Source organism: Vulpes lagopus, chromosome 2, assembly GCF_018345385.1.
Source record: "Vulpes lagopus strain Blue_001 chromosome 2, ASM1834538v1, whole genome shotgun sequence".
Classification (NCBI taxonomy): Eukaryota; Metazoa; Chordata; class Mammalia; order Carnivora; family Canidae; genus Vulpes; species Vulpes lagopus.
Genome location: NC_054825.1, coordinates 65,070,618 through 65,083,460, shown reverse-complemented (window position 1 = coordinate 65,083,460; position 12,843 = coordinate 65,070,618). Strand labels below are relative to the sequence as shown.

Sequence of the window (12,843 nt, the reverse complement as noted above, 5' to 3'; positions counted from 1 at the left end):
ACCTAAGAAATGTAACATTAATTGATTAATATCACTTACTATACAGTCCATCATCACATTTATCTATTTGTCCAAAAAATGTCTCTTATGGCTGTTTTCCTACTATTCGCAATTCTGGATCCAGTCAGGATTCACAAATTGCATTTAGTTGTCTTTTTTAGCCTCTTTTGTTTTGTACTGATCCGCAGTTTCTGTCTCATGACACTGATTTTTTGGATGAGTTCTGTTTACTTGTAGAATGTCTGACATGCTGAATTTGTCTTTTTTCTGGTTTGATTAAACATTTTTAGCAGGAATACTACATCAACTATATTATGTACTTTCCACTGCATCACCAGGACACGTAAAATATCAGTTTTTCCAGTTTTTGGTGATTTTAAGTTTCATTGTTTGGTTAAGATGATGACTTTTAGATTTCTCCATTGTAAAGGTACCCTTTCTCCTTGGTAATTTATAACTAATCTGTAAGGTGATTCTATGTGGTTCTGTATGAACATCTTTTCCTCAACTGTCTTTCATGGTTTTAGTATTAGAAACCTTGCCTAAATGGGTTATTGTATTTTTCCTCCATGTCACTATATATTTATAGTGCTTATATTTCTTTCTGCAACATACAGATACTGTCCAGGCTTTGTTAGATTTATACTTAAGCATTTCATTTGCTTTAGGCAGTAGTAAAATAAGCTGTATTTTTATTTAGGTTCCCACATATTTGTTGCTAGTTTATTCAAATAAAATAGATTTTTGTATTTTAATCTTGTCTTTGCAATCTTGCTTTGCAACCTTTTCAATCTTGTTGATCTCATTAATCTAAGGTTTTTTTTTTTTTGAGGTCTTGAGACCTTGTTAAGAATTTTTACATCTCTGTTCTTGAGATTTTTTTTCTACTCTGTTTTTTTTTTTTTTATTTTTTATTTTTATTTTTTTTTAAATTTTTTTTTTTTTAATTTTTTATTTATTTATGATAGTCACAGAGAGAGAGAGAGGCAGAGACACAGGCAGAGGGAGAAGCAGGCTCCATGCACCGGGAGCCTGATGTGGGATTCGATCCCGGGTCTCCAGGATCGCGCCCTGGGCCAAAGGCAGGCGCTAAACAGCTGCGCCACCCAGGGATCCCTGTTTTTTTTTTTTTTTAAATTTATGATAGTCATACAGAGAGAGAGAGGCAGAGACACAGGCAGAGGGAGAAGCAGGCTCCATGCACCGGGGGCCTGACGTAGGATTCGATCCCAGGTCTCCAGGATCGCACCCTGGGCCAAAGGCAGCCACCAAACCGCTGCGCCACCCAGGGATCCCTGGTTTGGTTTTTATATCAAGTCGGGAATGTTCTTTCCTCTTCCATGTTCTGGAAAAATTTTATAGAAGAGTGTTTAGTTTTTAAGTGTTTGGAAAATTTCCTGTTACTGATTTCTAGTTTGATGCCATTGTCGTCAGAGAAAATACTCTGAATTCAGTTCTCTGAAGTTTGTTGAGGTTTGTTTTGTGGCCTAAGATATGTCTTACTCTGTGTTCTGTGAGTGCTTGAAAAGAATGGGTATTCTGCTGTTGTTGGATGGTGTGTTCAATAAATGTTGATTAGATTCTTTTGGTGATGGTGCTGTGACACAGGTGTTAAGATTTTATATGGCCTCCACTGATACTGTGAAGGGGTTGTCTTGTATGGCAGAGCAGTGGTGAAAGTCCTGAGTCTCTGCTAGGCTTCTTCTGACACCACCCCAGGGGAAGAGGGGAGGGATCCCTCTTTATACGTGGATAGAGGTAGAGGCTTCATAAGTGGTCTTGGTGGACACTGTGGAGAAGTGGATCTTGGTGGGGATGAAAGTCTTAGCTCCCCACTGGGTCTTCTCTGTCATCACCCTTGTGAGGGAATTGGGGTGCCTCTTACAGCTTGGTAGAGGTGGAAGTCTTGGCTCTGTTCTGCCTTTGCTGGTGTGGGTGGGTCTATAGTTTTTATCTGTGTAGTGCTTAGCTGGAGTAGAAGGGTTATTATTGCCTAAAAGTTTTCTGGCCTCCTGGCTCTTTGGCTAGAAGACAGGCTTTTCTTGGGGCCGGTTTGTCTGTGCCCATTGGTGTTTCCAGGTTGCTGGTTTTCCAGTGTCCAGTCCAGGGTGTATGAGGCAGCAGATTACCCACTATACTGTCCGGTGTCCTTAGCAGTCAGCCTTCTTTTCTCCATCCGTCAGTCTCTTTTTGTGTGTATTTTATATATAACATCAAGGTTTTTAGGTATACATATTGGGAAGAATAAGGGAAAATGCATCTACTCCATCTTTCTATTAATTCTTGAGCTGGGTTTAGATTACTGGGTTTTCTATAACTATCTTTCATCTTGGTAAACAATTTAAATATTATCTTGCTACTTTAAAAAAATGATTTTACTTAGAGAGAGAGAGAAAGAACACATGCACGAGTGAGGGAGAGGGAGAAACAGGCTCTCCACCAGGGAGCCCCATACAGGCTTGATCCCAGGACCCTGGGATCATGACTGAAGCTGAAGGCAGCCGCTTAACCACCTGAACCACCTGGGTGCCCCTTATCTTGCTACTTTAAGGATTGAATTTATTTAGTTCTATTTATTTTTCCTCCTCTTGTTACTAGCTGTAAATTTTTCTTCCCTGCTGATGCCAGTATTACACCAAAGACGTGACAATACTCCATAAATAGACTTAGGAAAGATCTCACACTCCATGAATTATCAGTTTATTAATGATTCGGATTATGTATCACCTAAATAAGTTAGATGTAAGAAAAAGGATATGTAACATAGATCAGTGTTCTTCTGTGGATCATCTACATCAGAATCAGCTTGATGCTGGTTCAAAATATGTATTACAGATCCCTACCACAGACATACTAACTCAGCATATCTCAGGGGAGAACCTAGAAATCTATATTTTTATGAAATACTTTAGGTGACTCTCATGCATACTAGTATGTGAGAACCACTGGTTTAAGTGCTTATTGCAAAATAAATATGCTTGTAAAAAGCAATAACCAAACCTGAAGTTCAGAAGAAAGCAAACTTGTCAAGGTATGCTGTTTTATATATTGTTAATGATTAAGATGTGGAAAACTTTTTTATATTGTGTTCCAATTCTTACATAATTTTGAACCTAAAATATATGATTTTTATCTTTAATAATTTCTACACCATGAGAGTATGGTCAATCTAGAGTAAATTGACTCTAGCAGTAGCTACTTTGTTTGGATTTCTGAGTACAATTTGCTGTAGCTTGATATTCCAATATGAATGTCTCTTTGTTTTACTCATAGGTGTTAGGGGAATATTCCTACCTCTTAGATAAAGACACACCAGAGGAAGTTCTAACCAAGCTCTACAAGTTACTTATGAATGACTCCGTTTCTTCAGAAACAAAAGCCTGGTTAATCGCTGCTGTTACCAAGCTGACGCCCCAAGCACACTCTTCTAACATAGTCGAGAGATTAATCCAGGAATTCACCATATCTTTGGATACTTGTATGAGACAGCATGCATTTGAATTGAAACACTTACGTGAGAATTTGGAACTTATGAAGAGTTTGCTTCCAGTTGATAAAAGCTGTGAAGACATGGTGGTAGGGCATCTGTATTTTAGCTCTGTTAAAATTGCATTGTCTATAAACAGAATAATTCTTGCATTTGTGATATAATATGGAATATATCAAAATATAGTTTCCATGACATTCAAGATGAAGGTTGGAGTTTTCCTTCAGGTCAGTAGTGATCCTAAATAGGAATAGAGGAGTGTCTCTTCTGGAGGACTGTAGTGAAGGCATTTATATCCAATGACAATCTCTTTTAACATTTGGTAATTCAAGAATTAAAAAATTTTAATTTCCTTTGAACTGCTTTAATATGTCATTTAATTATTATTGTGTTTTCTTTGAGAATGTAAAAAATAGTTCTCTTTTGCATTTTGTACACCTGGTATCTAACATCTTTCCTAGAGAGTGTGGAAGCACTGATAGCCCTCTTAGAAATGAAGTTCTGTTTTTCACTTACAAATTATTTTTAGGGCATATGGATTAAAATTATTATGTGATTTTATAGTCTACTCTCTTTAGGGTGAATTTTTTTAATTTTCTAATTTTTGCTTCACTTTAATACAGGTAGATGCTTCTTTATCTTTTCTGGATGGTTTTGTGGCTGAAGAACTTAGTCAGGGGGCAGCACCTTACAAACCTCACCACCAACGGCAGGAGGAAAAGCTTTCTCAGGAAAAAGGTAATTTTTCTTGGGTCTGTAACAAGCGAAATTGTAGGGAGATCATTTTTAATGCAATTGTTATTACAGTTACATAATATAAATAATTGAGGATGTTTCCTTTTATCATCCCTCCTTAAATCCCTCCTTAAATCCTTAAAGTACTTGTGACTTATTTATCCTGATTAGGTCTTTGGATAACTAGAAAAAAAGAAGTTAGCCTGGAGGTATTCCCAAAGTCATTGGGTCCATATACATAAGTGCCTAAGATAGCCATTCTGGAATTTTGAAAGAATTCCAGAAGTGGAATTATCATATTGGGTTACTGTGCTCGACAGAGGGCTGATGATACTCATGTGAGCATCTCTAGAAAAGTTTGGGGGGAAAATGTGGTTATTGTAGACTAGTGAGTTTCATTTTCATTCTGAGCACACTTATATAAACTGTATGAGAATGCTTCCTCCAACAAAATATCTGATCAATGAAGTTAGAAACTAAGAAAAGAAAGAATAACTTTGCATTTCAGAAATGTAGCCTGTCAGGGAAAGGTGCCTGTTGTGATTTTGGCAAAGAGGAAATCATTGAGATGTTTGGATGGTGGATGGGAAATAAGTATATGAATAAAGAGAGACCATTTTAGTTCAGAATGGTGGTACTGAGAAGTTCAACATTGAAAGCTCTTTTTCTCCCCATTCATCATCTAATGATTTTGTCGAGTACTTTCCCAGCTCTGTGGTAGGCATATGAGTATAACTAAATGGTTGGTCTAAAAATGACACTGAAAAAGTAAAGTTGCAATTCAGCCATCTGCTTCTTTACCTGACTCTTCTGCATACTGTTATTTTCTTCTGTTTCCACATGCACATGAACTCTGATATATCTAGTAAACTTTTAAAAAATCTTTGGGCCTTCCAATCATTTACCTCTGTAAAGATCTTGTGAAAATTTCATGGAATAATGAAAATAATGTGGTTTGAAGTTCATTCTCAGCCTCGAGCCTTTCCAGGCCTTCCTTAGATGACAATGTTTAATACTGTTGTCTCAGGTTTGGAATTTTATCTGACTCTTCTCCAGATGCTGTCCCCTTCCATGCCTAGTTTTTTTTTTCTCTTCACTATTATTATTATTATTATTTTTTTTTAAACTTAGACAAGAGTCCAAGAGGACTGAGATGTAACCCAACATATTCGCCTAAATTTTTTTTTTTTTTTAAGATTTTATTTATTTATTCATGATAGTCACAGAGAGAGAGAGAGAGAGAGGCAGAGACAGGCAGAGGGAGAAACAGGCTCCATGCACCGGGAGCCCGACGTGGGATTCGATCCCGGGTCTCCAGGATCGCGCCCTGGGCCAAAGGCAGGCGCCAAACCGCTGCGCCACCCAGGGATCCCTCTCTTCACTATTAAAGTCTACCTCTGATTTTGACTTCTTTCTGCTCCAGTTCCCGGAAGTCCTACTGGTGAGGCATCAAAGCAACTCTTGTCATTCCAAAAATCACCATTTGCCCTTTCCAACAAGATCTTAGAAAGTCTCTTTGGTAGGGTAGGAGGATGTCTTACTTGGACACATAATCTCAGCCCAAAGGCTTCCAGTATGTGCCCTTCCAATATGTTTCAGGGCTCTTTTTATTTTTACTGACAAATCTGTCATTACAGCAATCCCCTATTGGTCTTTTGTATTAAACTCTCACTGTGCAAAAAAAAAAAAAAAAAAAAAAAAGAATTCTTTCTGCTCTTTGCTTAAACTCTATCTTTACTTGATATTTGCCTTAAACTTTGTTTTTGCTTGTACATAGGAAACATTTCTTGAGTTCTTCACTGCTACTTTGTTATCCAGAGGCTGGATAACTGTCACAGATGCTATTAAAAAGAGGTCAAAATAGGATAGAAAATTAAATTACATGATTGAGAAGCTTAAAATGAGAGGATTTTCTAGTTGAAAAGGACCTTGGAAGGATTTAGGGAAATAGTTTCCAAACATGATTATGCATCACAGTCCACAAAGAAAGTCTTTAAAAATGATACAGATTTTTGAGCCCTACTCCTCTATCTTTTGTATCTGAATCTCTGAAAGCTTGGCTGTATGTGGGAGATTCTACAAAGTCACTTGATCCTGGTTATCAAATCAGCATTTGGAAACTGCTGATATAGCCTGAACCCTTCACTTTACAAAGAAATTAAGGTCTAGTTCATGCACCCAGTTAATACTCAATGTACATCGAGAACTGAGTTCTTCTGATTTTTATTTTTTATTTTTTAAAAGATTTTATTTATTCATAGAGAGGGGGGGGGCGCAGAGACACAGGCAGAGGGAGAAGCAGGCTCCACACAGGAAGCCCGACGTGGGACTCGATCCCGGGTCTCCAGGATCACACCCCAGGCTGCAGGCAGCGCCAAACCGCTATGCCACTGGGGCTGCCCGAGTTCTTCTGATTTTTAATTGGCCTATTATTTTTTTCTACATGTTTATTTCTCTTCTGTATCATTCATTTAGATAAATAATTAATTTATTCTATCCTAAACTGATTTATTTAGTTGTCTTTGGATTAGGTGCTGTCTCTTTTGGAGTAGACAGTATAATATAATGCTTGAGAGTAGAGCTCTAGAACCAGAGTATCTGACTTACCTTGCTCTATCATTTTTCCTATTTTTGTGATCTTTGGTAAGTTCATGGCAAACTCTGCCCCAGTTTCTGTATTTGCAAAATGAAGATAATAATTATAGAAGTTCACATTATATTTCATATAAAATATATATAAATAAAAATATTTTATATTTTTTATGATTTAAAAAGGTCCATTGTATTATGATCCAGATTGTCCAAAAAGGTAAATATGCCAGTTAGGATTAAGTATAGCTACACAGCATATTAGAAAACAAATTAACAAAATGTGGCCTTATACAAGGCAGAAGATTATTGCTTCTTCTTGTTAAAAAAGATTCCAGAAGTAGGCAGTGTAGGATTGATGATGGCTTCATGAATGTAAAGGAGGAAGGGAGAGAAAAAAGATGATTTTTCTTGTAGGCAGATTCCTCCCAGAAGTTGTGCACAGAATGTGTACGTAATTTCATTGGCCAGAAGTCAAGCATATGGCAGAAGAGTCTGGAAATGTCATTTCTTTTCTGGATGGACATGTACCTAAGATTGAGGGTTCTATTACTTAGAAAGGAGAGTGGATATTGGCATCAGTTCTACCACAAGGACAATATGAATTTTTATGGCTCATGATTGAATTCATTTGAGTATACAGATTCAAAGGAATCTGAACCTGAGTAAACCTTGTTCTTTTTAATAAGGGAGATTTCACATTGAGGGTTCCATTAGTCCATTCAGTATAGGAATGTGCCTAAGAACATTTTGTTAAGCAAAAACAGGATCATCCCTTCATTCATAGCTCATTAAACATTTTTGTCTGGGGACAGCAGCTATTCAGTAGACCTGATTTATCAGTTTTCTTTCCTAATTGGATCCTACTTTAGCTTCTAAGGGAGGTGAAAAGGTAAAAGTAAAGTACTGTTTGCAGACTATAGTAGACATTCAATAAATCATAGCTACTTTATTATTACTGCTATAATTATTTGATTAGATCATCTCCAGTGTCCCTTCCAGCTTAAAAATTGTTATTGGAGGGATCCCTGGGTGGCGCAGCGGTTTGGCGCCTGCCTTTGGCCCAGGGCGCGATCCTGGAGACCTGGGATCGAATCCCACATCGGGCTCCCGGCGCATGGGGCCTGCTTCTCCCTCTGCCTGTGTCTCTGCTTCTCTCTCTCTCTCTGTGTGACTATCATAAATAAATAAAAATTTAAAAAAATATATTTAAAAAAAAAAAATTGTTATTGGAGGAGTGTCTCACTAACTCAGTTGGTGAAGCATGTGATTCTTGATCTTGGGGTTGTATGTTTGAGCCTCATGTTGGGTATAGAGGTTACTTAAAAAAACAAAATAAAAAAATAAAAATTGTCATTGGATTCTTTTTTTTTTCTTTAAAGATTTTATTTGTTTATTTGAGAGAGATAGCATGAATAGGGAGAGGGGCAGAGGGAGAAGCAACAGCCTGCTGAGAAGGGAGCCCAGTGTGGGGTTGGGATTACAGGACTCTAGAATCATGACCTGAGAAAGGCAGATGCATAACTCAGCCACCCGCGTGCCCCCCTTTCATTGGATTCTAATCTTCAGTTATTTTATTTCAGGAGTGAATGATAACTGATAATTTCTTTTTTCCCCCTAACTTTTGCTTTGTTTTAAATACGAACTTCTGTTATTGTTTTAAAATTCTAGTTCTCAATTTTGAACCATATGGACTCTCCTTTTCTTCATCTGGCTTCACTGGACGACAGTCTCCTGCTGGCATTTCCCTTGGTTCAGATATATCTGGGAATAGTGCAGAGACTGGACTGAAGGAGTAAGTTCTTTTCTTATTAAAATCGAAAACATAGGAGTATTTAAATGTCTTTAAATGTAGGAGGTTTCCTGAGAGCTAAATTCTGCATGGGCTGTTGTTTCAGTTGTTTTCTGCTTATTGCTTTCAAGGTGTACAAGAGAACTTTTAAGAGAGTTTGCTTATTTCCAAGATAGCATAATGTCTATAGGCTTCTAACACATAATGATGGTGTATATGTTATTGCTGTGTATTGTGTGTATATGTGTCTATGTATACATGTTTGTTTAATACACATATATTTGTACATATATATGTATACACATATATATGTGTATACATATACATTTGTATATGTGAGAACTTTTATACACAGGTGAATGTATTTGTACATATATATGTATACACATATACACATATATGTTTATACATATACATTTTTTAAAGATGTGAGAACTTTCATACACAGGTGAATATTCAGCATATCATTCTACATTCCTTATAATCTTAAAACCATTTCATTGAAAGATTGACAGAGATGAACATAGAATAAGATGACTGACTTCATTTAAGTAAGCTGGATACTTTCTTCAAAATGTTTTCAGAGCTTCTTTCCTGCCACCATGAAAATTAGTAATACATTTATCTAAACATCTTATGTGGAGCTAAATCTTCAACCATTTTAGGTAGATTTTGATTTTGGAAATATAAATAAATTTTAGAAACATGATTAAGTTAAAAAGTGAGATAATATATATACAGTGCCTCATAAAATCCAATGCATAGTAAGTGATTGATACATTGTAGCTGCTATTAATACTGATTGTCATTGCCATCATTATCAATATCCAATAGCTCAGTTAACCAAATGAAATTAGTGATCAATCCGGATAACTTTGGTCAGTATATTGATGAGACATAAAATAATGAAAATGGTGCTTTGTGAAGCAGCTTCAAAAAGAGTTAAAACATTTAAAAAAATTTTATTTTTATTCCAGTGTAGTTAACATGCAGTGTTATACTAGTTTCCGGTATACCATATAGTGATTCAACAGTTCCACATATTACTCAGTGCTTATTAAAAAATGTTTTGAGTAATGGCAGCTTTGTTGGAATAAATGTAATAAAATCTCAAAGGTGACAGCTTTGAAAGATGATATTTGAATTTTGAGTCCTCATATGTTCATTATAGAGTCAGTCACCTTATTTTATTAATGTTCATCTTTGCATTTGTCAGTCTTCCAGCATAATGGTTGGAAGAAGTATTTATCAGAAGAATGACTCATAGATTATGAGGAATATAGGATGATATGCTGAATGAAATTCTTTCTTAGCTTCTTTTTCCTGCTCTGTTGACATTCTTTTCTTTCCTAGACATTTAATTTTGATATTCCAAGTATGGGGGACAGATGATTTGTGAGCATTTGATGGTAGAGGTGGTAGCTATTATGTGCTCCAATCAGAACACCAGGACAAGGGAAAGAGGGGACAGGAAGCCTCTAAACCCAGGGAGGAAACTTAGTCTCTTTTACAGGCACAACAGGTGAGAGCATCTGTTTGTTTAGTACTGAACTAAGATCTGGAGGACTTGACAATCTTTGTAAATCCTATACATACACATGTACCATACTCTCAGAGAAATGACATTTGGCTGAGCTGCTAAAGAATTAAAGAACACATATGCTGTGTTACCATGAAGTGGAACATGAGGGATGAATTTAAAATTCCTTTCCAAAGAGGACCACAGCTCACACATCATTTCAGATTAGGCACCTGTGTTGTAATTAACAAGGCAACTCAGCTTTAGAGAGGAGACAGTCGCTCTTCTGCAATCTCTGGCAAGCTGAGAATGAAGCAGTAGCAAGCTCAATTTAGAATTTCTTATCTTAGGCCCTATTTGGGGGCTATCTTTTTTTTTTTAATTTTTTTTAAAAATTTATTTATTTATGATAGTTACAGAGAGAGAAGGAGAGAGGCAGAGACACAGGCAGAGGGAGAAGCAGGCTCCATGCACCGGGAGCCCGATGTGGGATTCGATCCCAGGTCTCCAGGATCGCGCCCCGGGCCAAAGGCAGGCGCCAAACACTGCGCCACCCAGGGATCCCTGGGGTGCTATCTTCTGTATCATTCATTTAGATAAATAATTAATTTATTCTATCCTAAACTGATTTATTTAGTTGTCTTTGGATTAGGTGCTGTCTCTTTTGGAGTAGACAGTATAATATAATGCTTGAGAGTAGAGCTCTAGAACCAGAGTATCTGACTTACCTTGCTCTATCATTTTTCCTATTTTTGTGATCTTTGGTAAGTTCATGGCAAACTCTGCCCCAGTTTCTGTATTTGCAAAATGAAGATAATAATTATAGAAGTTCACATTATATTTCATATAAAATATATATAAATAAAAATATTTTATATTTTTTATGATTTAAAAAGGTCCATTGTATTATGATCCAGATTGTCCAAAAAGGTAAATATGCCAGTTAGGATTAAGTATAGCTACACAGCATATTAGAAAACAAATTAACAAAATGTGGCCTTATACAAGGCAGAAGATTATTGCTTCTTCTTGTTAAAAAAGATTCCAGAAGTAGGCAGTGTAGGATTGATGATGGCTTCATGAATGTAAAGGAGGAAGGGAGAGAAAAAAGATGATTTTTCTTGTAGGCAGATTCCTCCCAGAAGTTGTGCACAGAATGTGTACGTAATTTCATTGGCCAGAAGTCAAGCATATGGCAGAAGAGTCTGGAAATGTCATTTCTTTTCTGGATGGACATGTACCTAAGATTGAGGGTTCTATTACTTAGAAAGGAGAGTGGATATTGGCATCAGTTCTACCACAAGGACAATATGAATTTTTATGGCTCATGATTGAATTCATTTGAGTATACAGATTCAAAGGAATCTGAACCTGAGTAAACCTTGTTCTTTTTAATAAGGGAGATTTCACATTGAGGGTTCCATTAGTCCATTCAGTATAGGAATGTGCCTAAGAACATTTTGTTAAGCAAAAACAGGATCATCCCTTCATTCATAGCTCATTAAACATTTTTGTCTGGGGACAGCAGCTATTCAGTAGACCTGATTTATCAGTTTTCTTTCCTAATTGGATCCTACTTTAGCTTCTAAGGGAGGTGAAAAGGTAAAAGTAAAGTACTGTTTGCAGACTATAGTAGACATTCAATAAATCATAGCTACTTTATTATTACTGCTATAATTATTTGATTAGATCATCTCCAGTGTCCCTTCCAGCTTAAAAATTGTTATTGGAGGGATCCCTGGGTGGCGCAGCGGTTTGGCGCCTGCCTTTGGCCCAGGGCGCGATCCTGGAGACCTGGGATCGAATCCCACATCGGGCTCCCGGCGCATGGAGCCTGCTTCTCCCTCTGCCTGTGTCTCTGCTTCTCTCTCTCTCTCTGTGTGACTATCATAAATAAATAAAAATTTAAAAAAATATATTTAAAAAAAAAAATTGTTATTGGAGGAGTGTCTCACTAACTCAGTTGGTGAAGCATGTGATTCTTGATCTTGGGGTTGTATGTTTGAGCCTCATGTTGGGTATAGAGGTTACTTAAAAAAACAAAATAAAAAAATAAAAATTGTCATTGGATTCTTTTTTTTTTTCTTTAAAGATTTTATTTGTTTATTTGAGAGAGATAGCATGAATAGGGAGAGGGGCAGAGGGAGAAGCAACAGCCTGCTGAGAAGGGAGCCCAGTGTGGGGTTGGGATTACAGGACTCTAGAATCATGACCTGAGAAAGGCAGATGCATAACTCAGCCACCCGCGTGCCCCCCTTTCATTGGATTCTAATCTTCAGTTATTTTATTTCAGGAGTGAATGATAACTGATAATTTCTTTTTTCCCCCTAACTTTTGCTTTGTTTTAAATACGAACTTCTGTTATTGTTTTAAAATTCTAGTTCTCAATTTTGAACCATATGGACTCTCCTTTTCTTCATCTGGCTTCACTGGACGACAGTCTCCTGCTGGCATTTCCCTTGGTTCAGATATATCTGGGAATAGTGCAGAGACTGGACTGAAGGAGTAAGTTCTTTTCTTATTAAAATCGAAAACATAGGAGTATTTAAATGTCTTTAAATGTAGGAGGTTTCCTGAGAGCTAAATTCTGCATGGGCTGTTGTTTCAGTTGTTTTCTGCTTATTGCTTTCAAGGTGTACAAGAGAACTTTTAAGAGAGTTTGCTTATTTCCAAGATAGCATAATGTCTATAGGCTTCTAACACATAATGATGGTGTATATG

The 12,843-nt window shown here is 36.8% G+C and overlaps 1 protein-coding gene across 1 annotated transcript in view; it reads left to right on the top strand.

The window, feature by feature from the left end:
- Positions 1-12,843, top strand: part of AP4E1 (adaptor related protein complex 4 subunit epsilon 1) — a 60,137-nt gene that overhangs the window by 31,836 nt on the left and 15,458 nt on the right. The window contains exons 14-16 of the mRNA XM_041744693.1: positions 3,274-3,576; positions 4,111-4,225; positions 8,483-8,606. Of these exons, the coding sequence (XP_041600627.1) occupies positions 3,274-3,576; positions 4,111-4,225; positions 8,483-8,606 (542 nt within the window). The remainder of the gene's footprint in view (positions 1-3,273; positions 3,577-4,110; positions 4,226-8,482; positions 8,607-12,843) is intronic.